A 22515-nucleotide genomic window follows, 5' to 3' on the forward strand; every position below is an offset into this window, starting at 1 on the left:
CGTGCGTCCCTCCCGGCGTGATGCTGCGCGTTGACATCACGGGGCTGTAATGGTGGTGTGCCTCGAGATTTTTTTCATCAAACAAGTGTGCCTTTGCCCAAAAAAGGTTGGGAAACACTGCCTTAGAGTGTACAAAACGTTCAACATGTGTTATCTCTAATAGTTGTGCCACAAAAACCTATCTGCAGCAAAGTGGGAATGAATGTTATGTTAATAAGATACACTTCCTTTTTATAGAAAGCTTCTTTTGGAATATACGTTTAACAAGCTGCGTACAACTGGGAAGCAGGGCCAGATTTGTAACTAGGATAAATAAAGAATTGGAAGCTCTTCACATGTTTGTGGCAAATGTGTTTTCATGAGTATTTGTGCAGCAAACATGTAAAGTACAGATGACACACATATGTGCTGACAAACACATCTTTAAACACAACATACATATACACGGTTGTAGTCATATATGACACTTGTTATTACTTGACAATTTTCCACATTGGGTTTTAATAGCTACATGCTCAGTGTTCCCATTTAGTTCAATAATATTTGCATCTCACACCAGGTCATTGACAAGAGTTTAATCTTAAATCTATGGACTCTGCCCCACTAGTTGGTTTCATGACAAATTGTTCTAGGGCACTGTCATTTTTAAGGCATTTTACCTCTTTGGCATGACTGGAACAGGCACCTACCTAGTACAACACTTCCTCTTTCCCGGGCAATTTGGTTGGAGGGATGATAGTACTAGTCCAGAGTACTAAATTACTCTTGGTGCTATGTATCACACCACTGTGTTTCTCCTCCTTTTGGGATTTCTAGCTTGTGGGTTTAATGCCCTTTGACATACAGAGTGCCACCACCTTCTTAAACTCTCTTATACAGTTGTACCTTGGTTTTCAAACAGCTTAGTTCTCGAACGTTTTGGCTCCCAAACACTGCTCCCAAGTGTTATGGTGTGTGAACCATTTTTGAAAGCTGAACATCTGACAGGGCTTTTGCAGCTTCCGATTGGCTGCAGGAGCCTCCTGCAACCAATTGGAAGCCGCACTTTGGTTTTCGAACATTTTGGAAGTCGAACAGACTTCTGGACCGGATTCCCTTCGACTTCCAAGGTATGAATGTACTGAGAAATAACTCCAGAGAAACAATTCCCCCACCAGACCTTCACCCCCATACAGCACCAGATCCAGCCATAGGGAGCCTGTCTGTCATCCTCTCCAACTACGTCACCCTGCTCCAATCCTTGCGCTACCAACCCTTTATGTGAGTCCCCGTAGGAGCACTCGTGCCCTTGAAGGTGGTCCAGCTAGGGCTGGATTGCCCAGATGAGGAGCCCTAATTGCCACAGGTAACAGCCGTGGAGACATCCAGCCCCGCCTGGTTGGGGCAGGTCCAAATGGTGCAGGGCAACGTAGTCGAGTAGGATGATGGACCAAATACTCCCTATGGCTGGATTGGGTGCTCTATGTGGGTGAAGGTCTGGTGGGAGGATTGTTTATTTCTTAGTGTAAGGTTTTTATTGCTGTTTAAGAAGGCTTACTATTTGAGGGGGGTGGGGTTTGTTGCTGTTTGAGGTTTTCCTATTTTGTTCAAATAAAAACCTCTTTCCCCTCATATTGTCTACGAAAGATCCTTTAAAGAACCTGCAGTGTTAACTGGCAAAACAAGCAGAGAGTCCTTGAAGACCAAAGAGACCAAAGAAAGAAATGACAATTTCATACCTGTTTGGTCTAGCTTTATTTGTAAGGAGGAACATGGCCAAGAAACCCCCTTGGCCTATGAAAGAATATGGCTGATATAGTAACTCAGGACATTTGAATACTTGGATTATTTCCCTTAAAATAATAGGCTTCATGTTGTGTAACCTTGCCTTTGTTCATCCATAAAGTACAGAAGCTGGACACCACCCTCACTTTCTGCTGAGGTGTGGCCCTGGCTTGGAAAGGAAGCTTAGCATGCATTTTTCTACTGGCCTGCAATTTCCCCTTCAATATTCCAAATAATCTAAATTCTACCATTTATTAATGGGAGGTCCCCCCCCCGCACATCTATATCAATACTTCTAGTTGCTACCTTCACATACCTGTGCTTTATTTTAACTTTATTTTAGGTCTATAATTGTATATGGACTATATTTAATGTCACCAGGTTGGTGTATTTTGGTGTATTCAATGGTGTACTTTGCAGAATCTTATACAACCAGAGGAGGGTTGCGTGAAGAGACATCTACTTTGGGGATGGGAGAGGTGGCTTTGCAGACAAGGGGTGACATAACTGGGCTTTGTAATAAACGAAAAATCTGCCCTTATTCCCTTATGGGGGACACGAGCCCTTATGGAGTCCTTTGTAGGTTCTCCATTGGTCGGAGGAAAAAACAGAGGCCAACCAGAGAATATTGAGAAGCAAAGCAGCTTGTAAGCCTGATCTTTATTGAACTGTTGCAACAGGGTGCTCCCCTCACACACAGGAGGAGGAGGAGGACCCAGAACCAAGGTGTGTCCGCCCTTATATACACATTTTAAATTGCCCACCTTGGAGTCAAAGACCACCCCTAGAAACATCATACCTACATCACAGAAAGGACGGGCTAAGGCAGAAATCTGAGCGGGTTGTTTACCTGTCTGGCAAGTTACCTGTTAATGTTTACTGGATTGATACCCTGGGGAGCCTGGCCAGTCTTTTGTAATGATAAGTACTTAGTTCCTGAGCCAAGTCACAGGCTCACCCTATTCATACACAGACATACCCTTAAGACAGGATTTGTGAATGAAAAGACAATTGGGAGGCTCTTCCATTTGACCTTGCAGAGAAAACACCTGGTCAGCCTGGGAGTCAAAATGGCTTAATGGCTGCTCTCCTGTGCAGCTTCAGACATGTGGCCTATATATCTATGTATGTGTTCGCTTGGTACATTTACGAACCTTTTTTGTTGTTCTTTAGTCGTTTAGTCATGTCCGACTCTTTGTGACCCCCTGGACCAGAGCATGCCAGGCACTCCTGTCTTCCACTGCCTCCCGCAGTTTGGTCAGACTCATGTTTGTAGCTTCGAGAACACTGTCCAACCATCTCATCCTCTGTCGTCCCCTTCTCCTTGTGCCCTCAATCCTTCCCAACATCAGGGTCTTTTCCAGGGAGTCTTCTCTTCTCATGAGGTGGCCAAAGTACTGGAGCCTCAGCTTCAGGATCTGTCCTTCCAGTGAGAACTCAGGGCTGATTTCCTTAAGAATGGATAGGTTTGAACTTCTTGCACAGTCCATGGGACTTTATTATATACATAATACCTTAATTTATTTATTTCAGCTTCTAAGGTTGGAGCCTGTTTCCCCACAGGGGAGCCACAGAAAGAATGTAGTTGATCAAGGGAGCCGGGGACTCAAAAAGGTTTAAAACGTCTGGCCTAGAGGAAAGTCACTAACTTTTAGTGATTCTGCCAGTCTCTGCTTCCTCCCTCTGCATTTGTAATATAAGGGGTAACAAGGCTGGTTTCCAATACAGGGGTTTAAGTGCTGGAAAAAATGCTGATTTTTTTTTTTACCCACACCAATTCTAACAATTGTAAGTGACATGTGCTATCGTAAAATATGCATTTATTTCTGTTTGTGAGAATGAGGGGGGAAGCATCTTTTAAAAACAATTAATTGGCAGGATTAATCTAAACACTCCTTACTGAACTTCAGTAACACTCTGCCTCCCTACTCTGCAATGAACAAGCATTTTCTCAAGGCTGCTGCCCCATTATTGGCAAGCCTGGAGTGTCAATCTTTGGAGGGGAGGGAGGGCTCACCTTTCTAAGCAGCTAATATGTTACAAGCAAGTTTGGGTGAGCACACAAATGCCATTTTTTATTTTTATGACTTCAAAAACGGGACAAATTGGGGGTCAAACAGGACAGGAGACTCCATGCCCCCTAAACAGGACTATCCTGTTTTTAAGGAATGGGTGACAACCCTAGTTGCAAGGATCCTTTCTGACATGCATTTTGTATTATTTCATGTGGCCAGGCAGGTAGGGAGGAAGAGTTGAGTTTTTGTGACCTCTCTCCCCATGCTACTTTTACAAATATATTATGGATTGGGCTGTGCCGAGCTGGTGAGATGCACACACGAGTCTGACTTGAGAGTTGCTGCTGTTGAGGCAGCTGCCTTTGGGTGCCCTCTCTCTGCCACAGGATTAGGCCAGGGAAGGATTACCCCACTGTTCTCCACAAATCCCACCCGCCAAGGGAGAAGCCACATCTGCCGGCTGTCAGAAGCCAGGGAACAGCTTCACCTGCTGGGCAGCAGCCTGAAGGAGCAGAAGGCAAAGTGACTCCACCGGCTGCTGATCAGCCTTCTGGCTCCTGATGAGAGCCAGCTGGCTCCAGCTTTCTTTTTAAAAAAGGAGAGTGTTTTTGAGAAACATAGTGTGTCAAGTACAAGGGGCAAGTCTGGACTGTTGGATTGGCTAGTGTCCAAGTCCTGTGCTGTCAGCCACGACAGAGCTTAGTGGAGGGATACCTTGGGGCTCCGTTGCTTGGAAAACACCTCCTCTCGGTGTCCAGCCGTCTGTTCAGCTTCTGGCTGCACGCAGACGTTATCTCCTCCTTTGGTGCAGAGGATGACGATCCATCAACCTCTCATGCAGATTTACGATGAATCGAAACCACCGGCAGTGCTACCATTTGTCAGGATTCTCAGCCGCAGTCAGAGGTAACTGGCCTCACTCCAGGCAATCGGCTTGAGATCCTTGTTGACCTTCCCCTCTGCATCTCCCGGCAGGATACAGGCAAGGTCACAAATCAGTGATCCTCCTCAAACGTGAGAAGAACACACCCTCCTCCCTCCTCCCTGCATTCCCCCAGGGAGGGGAAAAGAGACAGACAGGAGTCTTATTTACATGTCTTTATTCCTGTCATTCCAGCAGTACAGAGAAACGTGTCTGCACTCTCCAGTCTCCAGCAGTAGAGTCACAACTCCACCCCTGTACTTCCAGTACAGGTCAGATGACACTCTGAGCTAACATCCGGTGCTCAGTACAATGAACAGACTGCCCCCTTTTTCCACTAGTACAGTTCCAGACATCAACATCCTGTTTTGCATTCCAGCCACCTGCAGCTGGCTTTTGCATTGCTGCTTTTTCCTGACAGAATCAACCTCAAGGGGGTACTTGCCTGGAGGCAGAGTCCAAGGTCCAGAGTATCTCAGTTCATGTAGTCAGACAATCCAAGGGTCAAGAAAGCCAAGCATCCAAGCCGAAGTCACGAGAAGCAAGAAGCAAGGTCCAGCCAGGAACAACGAATGTTGTTTCCAGCAACTGAGGCTGGAAACTCTGCTTACAAAAGCTGGAGCTTTCTGGTGCTTCTGCTGCTCAGCAGGTGAAGATGATTCCTGGTCCTGGACCCCTGCCTCCCGCTGCCCCCTCCTCAGCTCGCTCACTGACACTATCCATGGCATTGAGACCTGACATGGCCAAACCAAGCCGTGAAATGTGGCAAATGAACAAACAATGCTTGTATGACATTTTTTTGAAAGGGGGGGGGGCAAATATAAATGTGAAATATAAATACAATGCAAGAAAGGGTATGTGTTGGTGTATTTTAGTTGGTATGTGGCCTAAAATATCAAACCTTTTTCCACACTTGATCTGGAATGAAAGAAGACAGCAATACTGTATTAGTGTCTTCCCCTTTGGCTTCAAAACCTAATGAGTGATTATGTCACCTAGTAGAAAATTTAAAAATGTTTGGATAACAAAGACTCTTCAACATTAGTATTGTCAGCGTCCAAAATATATCAAAAAGTGTTTCTAGTATACTTGAAATACATCAGAAAGGACTCTCAGCAAGTCTTTCTGATTTCAAAATCAGAAGCAGTTTTTTTTAAAAAAAGTATTTTATTTGTATAGTTATTTACAGAACTTTCTTTCAAAGGATGAATGCCCCGATTTAATTTTTTTTAGACTTTTAAATTCAAATTATAATCCGCAAACTGCAATCCTGTGACCCCAGAAATATATCCCAAGAGTCCGAGGAAACATCAGAGCTCCCTGTCCATCGATGATGGAGAAATAAAATGTCAGATCCACCACACAACAGTTATGGAAACATCTAACAGCTTTTGAAGCTCCAACACTGGTAAGGGCCCCACCGTTTCGCCTAAAGATTTTCCCAGTGGGAGGAAAATGGTTATTTATAAAAACATCCGTTAAAAGGACACGATTGAAAGATCACTTATCCACCCTCATTTCTTTCCTGCCAGGAAGAGCAGAGTTGGAGAAGGCAGTTCAACCACCTTCTGTACCACCCCTGTAGGACTGAAGTCTAAAAATACCTGTGAGGGACAAGCCACAGGCTGCCATGGTGGAGATGCCTGGATCCTCATTGGCAGCTGTGCCGGCAGAGCTCTACAGTGACTAGATGAGGCTTCCTCAACCTCGGCCCTCCAGATGTTTTGAGACTACAATTCCCATCATCCCTGACCACTGGTCCTGCTAGCTCCGGATCATGGGAGTTGTAGGCCAAAAACATCTGGAGGGCCAAGGTTGAGGAAGCCTGGACTAGATCCACAGTACTGGAGGTGGTTACACTTGCTTGGTTTATAGTCCTATTGGGTTTGACTAAATTACTTCAGGTCCACTTTCTCCAGTTTAACTCATTTGCAAGGTGGGTTAATGTTTAACAAATATTTGACCAAAGCAGCTATATAAATGTGCTAGCCGCAGCTCAATAAAATGGAGGATTGTTTTTTTAAAAAATAACCTAATTTTCAGCACCATACCTGAAAGCTTTTCTTCCATGTTCATACTTGTGAAACTTTATCTACAAACTTCAAAATGAAGTGAAGTATTAAAAGGAGCCTGGCAGAATTCATTAAATAAATAAATGAAGTTAATCAAAGTAATTATTTTCCTATTAAATGAAATGATTTAAATTAAGTAAACATTTTCATTTTGTAACTTGCCAGTCTTTATAGAATCCTTTACCCACTGCTCAGACAAAATTTTAAACTTCCTTTTGAACGTTCTTCTCAGTGTCTTTATCTCCTTCAAATGAGCATGATCTCCACTGATTACATGGGACACACCCTCTTCAAGCTGCTGAACCACTTTTGCTCCATGAAATCGAAGTATCAGCGCAGTTAATAGTTTTGTTTGTTTAATCCTAGCACCTGAATTACTCAATTCATCAGAAGGATCCACGTAAATCGTGTGCTGCCTGAACATACTTAGTGGAGAGCTTTCCCATGAATAACGTGCTTCTATGTCAGCAATTGCATCCTCAGAGATCTCTGCCTGAAAGTTATTCATTCTTGAGAACACCTTCTTTAGTTTGGCAATATCAGTATCACCTGTGTAACTATCACCATAGCAGTCATATTCACAGGCAAAATGTTGTTTTGTTTCTGGAGACATGTGAATCATGAAATCAAGCTGCCAGGGTACAAATGTTTTGGATTGAAAGCACTGTAAAAGCCATTCCGCTCTCACAACATCATACTTGTCAGAAGAAATAATATTTTTCACTCTGACATTCTCAATTCCTGCAATCACACAATAGGTGTCCAAACCAGGATTCTGGACTATGCTGCCACCATATTCCGCTATTTTACTTTCCAGCTGATATTTTGAATATTTTTGTGTCCCTGTCATAACACAAAACTCAACATCTTCAAATATACTGGAAATCTGGTTTACATTTGAAAGATCAGGAGCTTTAAAATGATCTATTAAACCAATTTTTTTTTTAATCTTGGGCACAGTTTTACGTTTCTTTCCTTGTGGCTCATCATTATCTATATCAAAGTGCTTAGTCGCTAGCTTTCCACAAGCTTTACCTCTGAGTTGCTCTAGAATGTCAAGAGTCATACAATCATGCCATTCTTTATCTTCTCTTATCCTCTCAATACGAGGGAAACGTAATGTATAATCAGTTTTGTACATATCACTGCTCACAATCTCCGCTGCTTTAATCTGGACGATGACTGAATTACAAGGCTCAATATAGACTTCAGGCTTCTCAGTTCCACACAAGATATTTAAAGGAGGATCTCTTTTACGATAAGGTTTCCAATATTTGGCTAATTTCAAGCCAAGATCATAAAGTTCTTTCATAGTGTAACCAGAACCAACACGACAAATGGAGTGGAACACTGATGGTTTTTCACCAGGCGGAGGAGTCTCAGCAACTGCACATAAAAAATGTGACATCATGCCACCACGAAGACCTTTTCCCCAGTAGCCCCCAACAATTAAAAGGTCTAGTTCATCCATTAGTCCACTAACATACTCTGGTTTGATCTTGAACCATCCTTCCCCACGTTTGTCCGGCTTGTAAATTGACATGGGATCTTTTACCACAATTCCTTCTTCTCTGTTATCTATTGCTTCATTTAGAGAATCTATTACTTCTTTCTGAGTGTTAGCTTGATTTTTAGGAACAAATTGCAAACGACCTTTTATTGGTGTAAATATCTCATTCAGTTTCTCATATCTTTTGCTCAACATCTCATGACCCAATTTTTGGTTATTAACCATTAGAACATCAAACACACAGAAGCATGTCTGTAATTCTGAATCCTCCGACATCTTTTTGATGTCAAATTTGCTACCCTTCTGTATAAAGTTCTGTGTGGTGGGATTGTAGGCCATCATTTCACCATCCAGAATGCAGTTCTGAATATTATTGTTGAAGATATTATGAATAAATGGAGTCAATGAACCTTCCAAGGGAGAAGCTCCAAACTGCTGAGTATAATCATACCCATTTCGGGAAAAATACTTGTAAACATCTCCATCTTTGTGCATCTGCATTCGCTCACCATCTAATTTGGTTTCTATGTAAAAACTCTGGTTGTTCATTTGTTTTTCAATTTGTTGTATATCAGCAATAGCAGCAAGCATCGGTTTAAAGGCAGAAAATAATGTAATAGAAACATCACTAAGAAATACAGAAGGATTGTGTAACTGTCTACAGACTTTCTCCAAATCAGTTGTAACATTGTGCAACTCTGAAGCATCAGGATGAAAGATGGAAAGTAAGGTTTGCTGGCTGACACCAAGTTTCAAATCTTTTATGATCATCCTGATCAACCATTTCTGTTCAAGTGCTGAACTCTGAGTTATTAACTGAAGAAGGCTCTTCTTGACCAGATCCCTCCTTTTGGCAGCATTATTATTAGAAATGGAATCTAAAATATCGTTCACTTGTTTTATGGTCAGTTGACCTTTCCTGGGACACCTTTGTTTCAACACAAAATAGGCAATCATAGCAAAGTCTCCAGCGTCTCCCCGTGAGCCAGTAGGTGTTCGATAATTTAAGAGTTTTAAAGCATCTTTTCCATCTTTGGGTAAATTTAACAGCTCAATATACAGCTTAGCAAGCATAGTTTCTTTAATTCCATAAGCCATCCTTTCTCTTTCCAACTGTGGAAGAATAAGCCTCATTGCTGGATAAAAAGAATCTGTTACATCTTTTTCATTTTTATGAAGAGCATCATGATATTTCCTCCAGGAATCTAAAAACTCCTTGAAATTCTTGGTTTTCTCAGGTCGGGATTTGCATTTTTGTATTCGTTCTAATGTTGAACAGAGATCTTCAAAAGGAACTTGTGATGCCACAGTTAGTTGGGAAGGAGAACAGGAAGTAGAAATGGAAGACATCTTGAGTATTTCACTACAAAAAGAAAGAAAATGGCAAGTTTGTTTTCAAATAGTACAACTCTCACCTTATTCCTGCTATTCCTTGAATTAGCCACATAGCTCTACATTTAAAATGAATCTCAGTTTTATTACACAACATTAGGTCCAGTCACAGATGACTCTGGGGTTGCGCGCTCATCTCGCTCTTTAGTTTAGAAAAATGGTAAGATGATACATACATAATTTTATTTGTATGCCATCTATGCATGATGTGGTGATAGCTGTGGAGGGATTTAGGAAGTTTTTCTCTTCTCATAACTCAGGGCCACCCTGTGAAGCTGAATGTTGGAAAGAAAAGCAAAAAAGTACTTTTTCACACAGTGCACAACTAAACTATGGAGTTCATTCCTGCAAGACACAGCGCTGACCACCAAATCTGATGGCTTTAAAAGAGCATTAGATAAATCCATGGAGCCATAGTGGGAATGTTCTACCCCCCACAGTAAGGTGCAACTTGCCTCTTCATGCGAGCTGCTGTGAATCGCAAGTGAGGAGAGAGAGGGCTGTTGCTCTCATCTCCTGTGTGGGCATTTCTTCCACAGCGTCAGCCACTGAGAGAACAGGTGCTGGACTTGAGGGGTCAGTGGTCTGGTCTTGCAATGGAGTGGCCGAAAGAGGAGAGAGCAAGAGACACACATGAAAAACGAGAGAAAGAAGTATCTCACCGTCTGGATAGGTCGCATTTCCAGGTTCATACTGGAGAACAACGCTGAAATATCTTTAGTTTTAACATGTGGGAGGAGCACGACGTCGCAGACACCGATACAGAAATCACAGGTTGACGTGGCTGCCGCTGCCCGCAGGTGTGTCCAGGCCCCTTCGGGGGTCCCTGCGGCGAAGGCGACCCAGCGAGAGCAGCCGGGGGGCTTCTCCTCCCACAGGCGCCGGAGGGTCTGCCTGGCACGCAGAGGGGAGAGACCCCGCGGCCGGCCTGCTGGGCCCTGGCTCCCTTCCTTCTCACCTCCGCGGGGCTCCTCCTCGCCCACCTCCGCCGCTCGCGCAGAGACCAAAGCACAGCCTGACAGGAAGAGCGCCGGCGGCCTTTCTGCTCTGCGCATGCGCGAAGCCTCGCCTGTTCTCGCGGAGTTTCCTTCTTCCTTCCTCCACCACCAGGCGCTTCCCTGATAGGCTCCGTCGCGGCGCTCGTTGGAAACCTTTGCCCCTCGAGCTCTGACCCGGAAGCGTTGCCGTCCGTGCCGGTTTCCCGGAAGTGGTGAGTGGGCGAGGAGATTCCCGGCCGGGGGGCGGGGAGGACGACGGAGGAGGCGGGAGCGGGGCGCGGGCATGTGCCGCCCGGGACCGCGATGAGGTGGGCGCCTCGGGGCTCCATCCGCCCGAGCGGAGCAGCGGAGGCTCAGGTAGGGGCGGCCGGGGAGACGCGGGACTCTCTTCTCTGCCCTGCGGCCTCGTCCCCCGCCTGCCCTGCGCCAGCGCCCGGGAGCTCTCGCCTTCCGCCCCGCGGCTTGCCTGGCGCTTCCTGGGCAGGGCGGCGGCGGCTCTCGGTGCTGCGGGAAGGCCCTTTCTCGCGGCTGACCCCTGCCTCGGCCCCTCACGAGGGAAAGCTCCCTCCGGCCCAGAGCCCACATCCCGCGTCCTTGTCTCGCCCAGGCGGCTGCCGCGCCTCGCACCAAAGGCCCGCGCCCTTGGAGGGCAGCGCAGCCCGGCGCCGTCGGGTCTGACCGGTTGCCGCTCTCTCTCTGGCCTCGCTGCGTGAAGATCTGCCGGCAGCCTCATTACTTAGCTCTAAATGACATTCTTTGGAATCTAGCCCTGCTGAGTTTGTATAGTATCTGAAATAAGTGTGCTTCGCAGTTCCAGTTTATTTCAGTGGAATTTGCTTCGATGTGAGTATGTTCACGGTGGTAGAATGGCTTTGTGCATGTTTACCTGGAAGTCCTGATTTTTCCAAGTAATAATGCATGTAGCCTCCACTCTATTAGAAGGCAAAAGTTTGGCTCTGTGGTGTCATTCCAGAAGCTTTGGTGATAGCCACAGTAGAAATCCAGGAAAGCTGTCTGGGTAATATATTAAAAACATTATTTAATAGCCTAAAAACTTGCTTGTGAAAAATCACATCATTCTGGGATGCATAGTTGAGTTTGTGAGTTCTCTTTTGTATGTGAACACTGCAGCCTGTAATGCCCTATTAAAAAAGCAACTCTTAACTGGAAATTAATAAGAATGATGTCTGATACAAGATGTTTTCCAAAGCTGCAATTACTTATTTGATAAATGTAACAGTTATTAATGTAGCCTCATTCCTGTTTTTCAAAATTACGGTAACAATTATGATAGTGAGGCAATACTGGCTAATACACTTCCTTTTGTAACTTGGCACACCATTGTTACTCCTTTAAGTGTGTATCTGAAGAAGTGTGCATGCACACGAAAGCTCATACCAAGAACTAACTTAGTTGGTCTTTAAGGTGCTACTGGAAGGATTTTTTTTATTTTTCCTTTAAGTGCTGTATGTCCTGTTTCTGGGTATGAAGGCCTAACAATACAGTATTCACTTGAAATGGAGCAATTACAGCTACAGCATATGCAGTATTCCAAATGTGGCTGAATCGTATATTTTGTGTGTGTGTGGCTATGGACCTAAAGGACTATGGAACTTCCCATGAGTGGTGGTGCAGGTGACTGTCTCTGCAAGCTTTTAAGTAAGCATTAGTCTATTTCAGATGGCTTTTGCCTAACATATGCTGTAATCCTATTTGCTTTAACCAGGTAGCTTAGCAGGTTTTAAGTGGTGGTTTTGCTGGTTTGAGGAGTTGTTTTATTATTATAGGTTTAAATTTTCTGGTATTGTATATTCTGCTGCCAACACTACTATTAACTCAAATCAATGTCGCTCCTGGCCTTTTGAGCATCAAAGTGTCTTTGATGCTACACTGTTCAAAATGGGGTGACCAACTGTGGTCATGGTTGGGATGGAAGGGGGTGACTAGAAGATGCAAGCAGGGCCCCCCTAGAAGCAGGGAGTTTGAGTGATCAAGAGAGGTCAGGAGAAGGAGGGCCTTCCAGGACGGGCTTAGAGACTGAGAGTCACAGTGTGAGTGCCAACTTAAGAGGAGTCGGAGGTTGGCCCTGCTACACAGCAGCAAAACAGTCTCAGTCCTGCTGGCTTGCCTCCCCCTCTGCCACCCCACTCAAAAAGAGTCCTGCACATTGCTGAGCAACGGGCCAGGCAGGCCCAATGCAGACTTCGTCCTCTTGGGAGAGATTCAGAGTGAAAGGCTAGAGGTGGGAAGCTCGGAGCTAGTGGTCAGTTTCAGCAATGTTGTTTTAGCTGGATTAAGATGAACCAGAGGAATCTGCTGTGTTATTTTCTGTTAATAAGGAGCTAATGGCATTCCGTGCCTTTCATGTATGTGCCTGCCCTGTGGTGGCCCTGGATTGTTGATAGCTCCTTGACAGATGTTCACAAATTTATAAAGAGACAGGTTTGGGAAACTACCCCCTCTAAATGACATATTTTGCACACAAAATTTATTTCATCTTCAGCTGAATCCCCTATCTTGTCTTTACTTGCTTTACAAAGATCCATAAAATCTAACAACATCGTTATAGGTAGTCCTATATTTTTATTTTATTGGTCCTCAGTTACCAGGCACCTGTGTTACTTTATCCTATTATTCTGAATGGCTTTAGTTTGAAGCATTTAGGCATTTTGTGTATTGTCCATATCAGTGACCACTGGTCCTGTTAGCTAGGGATGATGGGAGTTGTAGTCCCAAAACAGCTGGAGGGCCGAGTTTGGCCACCACTGGTCTATATGATGCTAGCTGGGATCCAGAGCCTCATTAAGTGAAGGCACATCTGTTTCTAACAGTTTCTCTTGATTCCCTAATCCTGCTCTGCACTCCCAGACATACTGTACTGTTTGTGAGGGTAGTAGCTGCTGTGGGGGGCATAACGACTGGTAGGGGTGTTTGAAAGATGCTAATCAAATTGTACTTAGTGATTGTATTTAGAAAAGTGTCATTTAAGCAGCTCCAGAATTTTTTCTACTTTTGCTATTGAGCTTTGGAGTTATTTCTTGTAGAAGGTCATCTCCCCACTTTATTACACATTATGCTGTCTGAAGAAATACTAATGGCATTGATTACACACAATATTCTAGATCTAGATTTCCTTCCCCCAACTGTATTTCAATTTATTTTGAAAGCCCACGCGTCTTTTTATTTATTTAAATTATTTATTTAAATTTATTTTGGAGCCCACGCGTCTTTTGCACTACATATAGTATAGGTATTAATTACCTTATACATTTGTTGTCCCTTTTAAAAGTTGTTTTTAAAGAAGCTTATTTATTTTCTTTTTTCAGGCTTCATATGGACTAAAGATTCATTGACTACTATAATGGAAAAATCATGGATGCTTTGGACTTTCATTGAAAAGTGGCTCCTTGCATTGGTCTCGTGGTCCTGGGGCCTCTGCCGTATCTCTCTCTTACCTTTGATAGTAACTTTTCATTTGTATGGAGGCATGATATTACCTCTGTTAATATTTGTATCTATTGCAGGTATATTATATAAATTCCAGGATGTGTTGCTTTATTTCCCAGAGCAACCTGCTTCATCACGACTCTATGTCCCCATGCCTACTGGCATCCCACATGAAAATATCTTCATCAAAACCAAAGATGGTGTGTTGCTCAATCTGATTCTTCTCAGAAACACAGGAGACAATTCCTCATATTCACCTACTATCATTTACTTTCATGGAAATGCAGGAAACATTGGTCACAGACTACCCAATGCTTTGCTGATGCTGGTAAACCTGAAAGTAAACTTATTGCTGGTTGACTATAGAGGCTATGGAAAAAGTGAAGGAGAAGCAAGCGAGGATGGCATCTATTTAGATTCTGAGGCTGTGCTAGACTATGTGATGACTAGATCGGATCTTGACAAGACAAAAATTTTTCTCTTTGGACGATCCTTGGGGGGAGCAGTTGCTATTCGCCTAGCATCTGAGAATTCCCATAGGATTTCTGCCATCATCGTGGAGAACACATTCCTTAGTATCCCGCATATGGCCAGCACTCTGTTTTCTTTCTTTCCGATGAGGTACCTTCCCTTGTGGTGCTATAAAAACAAGTTCCTCTCCTATCGAAAAATATCTCAGTGCAGAATGCCTTCACTCTTCATCTCTGGGCTTGCTGATCAGCTGATTCCTCCAGTTATGATGAAGCAGCTTTATGAGCTTTCCCCTGCTCGGACTAAGAGATTGGCAATATTTCCAGATGGAACTCATAATGACACTTGGCAGTGCCAAGGCTACTTCACAGCACTTGAACAATTCATCAAAGAAGTTGCAAAGAGTTATTCCCCTGAAGAAATGGCAAAAATGTCATCTAATGTAACAATAATATAACTAACTCCAGTCTTTCTGTCTGATACAACTGCATTGTACCTGGATTTGTAGAAAGTGATAAAGAATGACAATTTTTAAAGTGTGTACTCTGTCTTGTACTTATCTAAAGAGCAAAATTAAACATGGAGAGATCTGCTAAATTATGAGCCAGATAGTTTTTACACTTAGCGTTATAAATAAGTGATGTTTTTGATAAAATTAATCTTAATTTCCATTTCTTAGATTAAGACACATTAATAAACTTATTGGTAAAAATTAAGTTAACCCTTGGGGAGATCTGATGTGGTGCAAGAGGAATCCACTTGTGCAATGGGACTTCTTTCCTTTGTAGCGCCCCCCCCCCCAAAAAAAAAATTTGCTCCAGAGGATTATAGGATTCTTCATAGAGCAGGGTGGGATGGGGCAGGGAGAAGAGAAACCAGAAGTTCTGTGGTACAAGAAGATTTCTGTTGTGCAGGCAGACAGACATCATTGGATGTTGCCCACTGGTTTTAAGAGAAGAACAGAGCTGTTGCATGCAGTGTATGTTTTGGCTGCATAGGTAACCATGATTAGCGACACACACTATAGCTAGAGCTTTGGGATGCATGATAAACCCCTGAATTCTTTTGTTATGCATCTCAGATTGTGTAGTGTGCTTAATATTATAAGTAGCACTAATGGCCCCCTGGGCTCCTTTGGGAGGAAAGGCAGGGTAGGAATTAAAAAAAATTATGGAAGTACACTCTATTCAGTATGACATGGCTGCATTCATTGCTTATTACATCCTCATGCAGGATGAATGGAGAAAAGATGCATTTAAAGTTAATGATATATTAGTGTTGATATTCTCATCCAGTCATGAAGATGGGCTGACTAGTGTTCATGTTGCTATGTTTGCTATCCTTATACTGGAAGGTTTACTGCCCTTAGCGCTTGTGCATTTTGCCTCTTGTGCTTGTTCCCCTAGAAGCCATGAGTGCTAAATGCATCAAACCTAAAGTCAGGTTGGAATATTGCTTTCTACTTAAACAACAATATGGCAATTGGGAGAAGTTGGACTACAGGGAAAGGGTTTTTTAAAAATCTACTGTCTAACATTTACTTCTGCTTTTCATATCAAACTCCTCTTTAACTATTTTAAAACGTTTAATTAAAAAGTTTTCTTGTAGGGGAATTGGTTTTCTTTCATTGCAGCATGGTTGTCATTTTCTAAACATTGTTGACAGATGTCATGTAACATGAATAAAACTGAAAATATTTTGGTTATTAAAGGCCAGAATCATAGGTGTACTTCTCAGGAAATAAGTCCCACCAAACAACAGGACTTCCTCATGAAAATATACTTAGGATTGAGCTATTAAGAGGGCCAGACTAAGTGATAAAGACGGTATTAAATAATGAGTTTGATATTGAGTATACTTTACAAAATCAAATTACTTATTCTATTAGGATATCTAGTATGTGTGTGTGTTGTTTTATTTTTACTTTATAAACAATTCATTTATTGCAAAAAACTTAGTTTTTTATTTTCCGAGAAAGAGAAAAAACAGTTTACCCATTTAGAGTGCTCCAGAATCTTACAGAATGCAATTTTAACCACTCATTTTTTAAGATGTAGTAAAATCAAACAGTCAGTTTTGAAACTGGTTGTGCTTGTATGAAAAGCGCATAAATAAAGGTATTATGCATATGCTTGTGCAGGAAGTGGAAAACTAATGGGTAATACTTAATTGTTAGTCATACTCAGAGTAGACACACTGGTATCAGTGGACTGAAATTACTTAAATCCATTGATTTCAGTGAGTGCTGAGTATGACTAACATTGGATATTGCCCCTTAGAACCAATATTGAGTATCTATTTGAGGACATTTTCTTTCTGTTTTTCCTCTATCTTCTCTGACATAATTGTTTCCTGTTTAGTCTTCTTCCAACATCTCATTCATCATTCTATTAACATTTATTACATGACACAGAAACTGCAAATAAACTCTTAAATAATTTGATATATTTCAGCAACTACAGCATTTGTACTTTGCCATTCTTTTTTGTGGTATGCTATTTTAGCTTCATCAGTTTTGGAAACATGCCTCTATTAGTGTTCACAGAAAGTAAATTAATCCTTATACAAAACCTTCAGCGTTAGCATGCAATAGCATACTGTAGGATGTAGATCATACCATCCACAGTTGTAGAAAGCGTGAAGTTAAAACAGTGCAGGAATGCTGCAATGACACCCTAGACGACAATGATCAGTATATTATTGGCCTGAGTATTGCTTTGGAAGAGAATCTTACAGTAATTATTAATCTTATAGCATTTGTTGTAGATATATCCCTTTCCCCTCATCTTTTTATAATGATATGTGTATTTGCTATGTGCACTTTGACTTTGCTTGGAGCTCATCAACTTGTAGAAAAAATATAGGTTACATTATCTTTTATATAAGAGCAACTGAACAGCCTTTTGTGGGACAGTAAATCAGCCGAGACTTGAGCTTCGAATTTTGCCTCTGAAATCTGTGGTACTTTCCAGAAAGATTAGCAATGGTCTAGTTTTGAATGGAGAAGGATTCATTGGCTCCCCAGTTATGCCTGAAGAGATAAGAGAAGCTTATGCTTTCAAGTAAGTACTTGTGCAGAGCTGGAGTATGATGCTTATATGAAATTTGTGCTTGTTTTCACAATGAGTATTTGCATAGGAACTGTATAAAGCCCCTTTCTATTTCAGATGTCCCCCCTCCCCCCTCAGGAAGGCCAGGCTTTTAAATATTATAGCACAAGCTTATTGGGTCCAATTGTAATGACAGGTGTATTGTTTTGAATACATTTTTATCTTTGATAATTCAGCAAAAAAATCTGGATTAATTTATGGGACCAATTGAGGGTCTGTACTCAAGGGTTTGTGCATTGTGGCACAAGGTGATACTGAAATCAGAGTAAGGATATTTAAATGTCCTTTTGGTGCTCTTATTTATTTGCTAAGGTTAAATACCCTAACTTCTGCTTTGGCAGATCCACAAAATAAAGGCTACTGAAATTTCAGTAAAATTCAATTAGAAAATAAGTATGGGGAAACATCTATAGATTTTTGTTGTTTGTGTAACTTTTTGCAAATGACACAAAACTTTATGGTAGAACTCTTGCCAAAAATAAAATAAAATGCTGCATGCAATAGAATTAAAGATACTTGTGGGTTCAATTTTGAATGTTTCACTTAGATCAAAACAAAAATTAAAACTGCAGCCATATGTATTTTCACTTAAAGTAAATATTGTTGAGTTCTGTGAGATTTGCTTATAAGTAAACATGTTTAGGGCCAGACTGTTGGTATATGTGTGTTTTCTACAGATTAAAAACAATACTTGTCATTTCATATTTTTAGACATGCATTTAATTAAGCACTTTCATTTTCATTTTAATGTTTTTTTTTACAATAGTAGATTGATTTTCCTTTTACATAACCTCTATTTTTATGTACTAACATATGCAATAAATTGATAACACCTACAATTGCTAATAGCCTTTTCTGTGTGTTTGTTTTGAGTATAATTATCTGTCAATTTCCTGTAGTTTCAAAATGTAGAATAAGCCATCAGTTGGGCAGCAGTGGAAAATAATCTCTTTAACACTTACAACACTGCCAACTTAATCTGTTATACATTCAGTTCAGATAATTTTAAAGGAATGTATGACTTGAGTAAAGATTGATTGATGTTTGGTGTAGTAAGCTTATCCTTTTTTGGGCCGGGGCATCAGAATTGTTTTCAGATAGATTCTTCTTCCTTACTTCAATATGTTGTAACATGGCATATTAATACGATTACTATTTCACATCCTGCAGTTTCTCTTGTTATGCTGCTGCCTAATCCTGGCACCTGAATATTTCACTTTTGAATGGTGATGATTTCAAAAGGCAAACACAGGCTCCAAACTCCGGGAATCAACTCTTTGGGCTTCAAGCTCCCAGGCTTTCTTCCCGCCACCCACTCCTTAATTTGGAGGTGGGGAGTGAATTGAAGAAGTTGAAGTTGACCTGGAAAGGAGAAAAAGGGCCGGACATTCATCAAAATTGCACAAATTCTCAGGAAGCACTCAGGATGCTGGTAGTAACAGCAGAACCAACACTATGCTGCTGCTGCTGCAATCTGCTTAGAGAACAACTCCATGCAGTCACAGTGGCAAAGACTGAAAAAAATGAATGCTGATCTTGTCAAGTGCAGAGCCCCCATGCAGTTTGCTGACTCCCCTCCCCCCTCTGTGCCATTGCAAATTATTGTGAGGGGCAGGCATAGAAAAATGCTACAAAGGTGAATCAAGTTGATGGGCTCCTGGTTCACCACCTGTATTCTATGACAACAGAGGCCTCCTCTCCCCTTTTAGAATGAAAGCCGGAAATTCAGGCCAGTTATTAGCCCTAAGAGATCCAAGCAAACCCTAGAAAATTGGGTCTTATGGCAACCCTTATTTTTCTAGTCAAGAAATATGGATCTAGTTCTTTTACTCCGAAAGACTACTAACTGATACAGTTCTAATATACTTGCTTTGCATAAGAAGCGAACATTACGAGGATTATCATCCTGTAGATGGCAGTGTCTCAATTGAATTATTAGTAGTATTGGTATTAGAAGACTGTCAGGAAGTTGCTACTAGCACAGAATACAGTTTCTATGTTGATGAGGGGGGCACCACAATGGGGCTGTGTGCCACAAGTCCTGAGACCGATGGAGAGAGAGAGCCAGTGAGCTACCAGACCCATTTCAATGTGTTAGCAGTGTTAGAAACTCAGATAAGCTAGGCACCAAATGACTCCTTAAGCCAAGGTTGTAGTCCCCAAACAGAATGTCTAGAACTTGGAGAACTTTAAAGAAGAAAAGTCACTTTATCCAGGGACAGTCCACATAAAGACCTTTTCCTACCTCTTTTTCTTAATGGTGACACAGACCATTCATAACATAATATTCTTCACAACTGTGAGCAGGGCAGTAGGGTGGGGTAAGTGAAGACAAACTACAATCAACTATAACGTTGTTCACTGCTCCTGCTCAAGCATTTTGGTTCCTGAAATCCATTCTGCTTGTGCAGATACAATATAATGGATAGGATTCCACAGGATGTGGTATTAGTGTGTGAAAACAGTCAAAATCCAAGGATCCCCAGGCATGTACCTCCAGATGGTGGAGATGTCAGGCGCTATACTGGGCCCCAGGCATCTTCACTTGGTCGCAAGTGGCAGATAGTCAGGTGCAAAATGTGCCTGGCTAATTTCAAACACTGGGTACTAGTGTACAAAACCTTAAACAAGTTGGGATCAACCTCCTTTGTTATGTTCAGAATTATTTTTTGTTTCTGCAGTATACAGTTACACAAGCAGTGTTAGCTATAACCAACAATGAATATTTTAAATAGTATTCATAAGAAAGTCTATTTTGGAAAGTATCCGTGAGATATCTGAGCCTGCATTTTGCCAATGAAGTGACCTGTTTGATGGTTGCCAGACTCAGTTGATTCGTAGGATATGGATGTTATTTCTTATTTCGAATAAGTAAACTTCAGATCAGCCTTGGCTTAACTTTGCCACAAGGTGCTTGTGCAGGGAGTCGTTCTGAGTGACTTTTACACCTTGCCTCCGGTGTGTAGCTGCTGCCTTTGGAGCCTGCACATCAGAGACAGGTTGTAATAGTCACTCAAATCTATGCCCTGTATGAGGACCATGCAGCGAACTGTCACCAGATCTGCCACCAGTTGTGGGGGCACCTGGTTGCAATGTCAGAGGTCAGTGCCGGAGCCACCGCATCAAATGAAATGTCTGCGCTGAGGGGGAAAGAGCAGGCCAGTGGGCAGGCAACTTGGGCAGGTACAGTGCGGGGCCCAGCCTAGCCCCAAAGGCCTGGCCCTCGTGTGGCTTGCCTCCCCGCAGGGTGTCTGTTGCTGGGCCACCTCCCCCACAGCCCCAGTCACCCTACATTACTTAGCAATGGGCCAGCAATAAAGCCAGCATGGCTTTCTCAAAAATAAGTCATGCCAGACATGTGTGTATGGGGAATGCTCTCAATATACTATAGTGTGTCTTGATTTCAGTAAAAAAAAATGACCAAGTCCCCCATGATATTCTTCTGGAGAAGCTGAGAAAATATATAGTTCAGTTCAAAATATGGTGTCCAGTTCTGGGCACCACAGTTCAAGAAGGACACTGACAAACTGGAACGTGTCCAGAGGAGGGCAACCAAAATGGTCAAAGGCCTGGAAACGATGCCTTATGAGGAATGGCTAAGGGAGCTGGGCATGTTTAGCCTGGAGAAGAGGAGGTTAAGGGGTGATATGATAGCCATGTTCAAATATATAAAAGGATGTCACATAGAGGAGGGAGAAAGGTTGTTTTCTGCTGCTCCAGAGAAGCGGACACGGAGCAATGGATCCAAACTACAAGAAAGAAGATTCCACCTAAACATTAGGAAGAACTTCCTGACAGTAAGAGCTGTTCGACAGTGGAATTTGCTGCCAAGGAGTGTGGTGGAGTCTCCTACTTTGGAGGTCTTTAAGCAGAGGCTTGACAAGAAGAAGAGTTTGGATTTGATATCCCGCCTTTCACTCCCTTTAAGGAGTCTCAAAGCGGCTAACAATCTCCTTTCCCTTCCTCCCCCACAACAAACACTCTGTGAGGTGAGTGGGGCTGAGAGACTTCAAAGAAGTGTGACTGACCCAAGGTCACCCAGCAGCTGCATGTGGAGGAGCGGGGAAGCAAACCCGGTTCCCCAGATTACGAGACTCCCACTCTTAACCACTACACCACATTGGCTCTCACTGACAACCATATGTCAGGAGTGCTTTGATGGTGTTTCCTGCTTGGCAGGGGGTTGGACTCGATGGCCCTTGTGGTCTCTTCCAACTCTATGATTCTATGATTCTATATAGGATAGGGGATAGCTGGCTTGCTAGTAGTGCATGTGAAAAGGATCTAGGGATCTTAATAGACCATAAGCTTAACAAGAGTGACCTAATCAAGGGAAGTAATAGTCCCACACTATTCTACCTTGGTCGGGCCACACCTGGTAGTCCTGTGTCCAGTTCTGGGCACCACAGTTTACAAAGGGTATTGACAACCTTGGAGGTGGGCAACCAAGATTATAAAGTGCTTGGAAACCATGTCTTATGAGGAATGGTTGAGAAATTTGGGCATGTTTAGCCTGGAAAATAGAAGACAGAGGAGATATAATAGTCATCTTGAAATATCTAAAAGGCTGTCACATGGACAATGGAGCAAGCTTGTTTTCTCCTGCACTGCAGGACAGTACACAAACCAATGGATTCAAATTACAAGAAAGGAGATTCCAACTAAAACAATGGGAAGAACTTTTTGACAGAAATAACTGTTCAACAGTGGACAGTGGTGGACCATCATTCACTGGAGATGTTTAAACAGAGGTTGGGTGACCATCTATCAGAGATTCTTAACTGTGTTTCTTGCATAGCACGGGATTGGACTAG

General features: G+C 42.5%; 2 protein-coding genes across 8 annotated transcripts; one reads left to right on the forward strand and one right to left on the reverse strand.

Annotated features, from left to right (window-relative positions):
* Positions 1–5482: 5482 nt before the first annotated feature.
* Positions 5483–10578, reverse strand: LIG4 (DNA ligase 4). 2 transcript variants are annotated; one of them, XM_081210497.1, is made up of 2 exons: positions 10338–10578; positions 5483–9646 (listed from the first exon to the last, which is right to left on the reverse strand). In XM_081210497.1, exon 2 carries the CDS (start codon positions 9631–9633, stop codon positions 6901–6903), a length of 2733 nt encoding a protein of 910 aa, XP_081066623.1. In that variant the 5' UTR covers positions 9634–9646; positions 10338–10578; the 3' UTR covers positions 5483–6900. The 2 variants fall into 2 exon arrangements, with proteins under 2 accessions (XP_081066623.1, XP_081066624.1); XM_081210498.1 differs by having other exon boundaries at positions 5483–9950.
* Positions 10579–10747: 169 nt separating this feature from the next.
* On the forward strand, positions 10748–15188 carry ABHD13 (abhydrolase domain containing 13). Of its 6 annotated transcripts, none has more exons than XM_081182581.1 (2): positions 10748–10885; positions 14000–15188. In XM_081182581.1, exon 2 carries the CDS (start codon positions 14035–14037, stop codon positions 15046–15048), a length of 1014 nt encoding a protein of 337 aa, XP_081038707.1. In that variant the 5' UTR covers positions 10748–10885; positions 14000–14034; the 3' UTR covers positions 15049–15188. The 6 variants fall into 6 exon arrangements, with proteins under 6 accessions (XP_081038707.1, XP_081038710.1, XP_081038711.1 ...); XM_081182584.1 differs by lacking the exon at positions 10748–10885 and adding an exon at positions 10909–10981; XM_081182585.1 differs by lacking the exon at positions 10748–10885 and adding an exon at positions 10910–11030.
* The last annotated feature ends 7327 nt before the right edge of the window (positions 15189–22515 follow it).

Source organism: Podarcis bocagei, assembly GCF_964188305.1.
Source record: "Podarcis bocagei genome assembly, chromosome: 1".
Classification (NCBI taxonomy): Eukaryota; Metazoa; Chordata; class Lepidosauria; order Squamata; family Lacertidae; genus Podarcis; species Podarcis bocagei.

Bases quoted from the DNA above. Each gene is read 5' to 3' on its own strand.
- ABHD13 (XM_081182580.1), top strand. From the start codon at position 12,281: ATGGAACTTCCCATGAGTGGTGGTGCAGGTGACTGTCTCTGCAAGCTT. The intron at 12,333-13,999 runs GTAAGCATTAGT...TTCTTTTTTCAG, and splicing joins CTGTCTCTGCAAGCTTTTAA to GCTTCATATGGACTAAAGAT.
- LIG4 (XM_081210497.1), bottom strand. From the start codon at position 9,633: ATGTCTTCCATTTCTACTTCCTGTTCTCCTTCCCAACTAACTGTGGCA.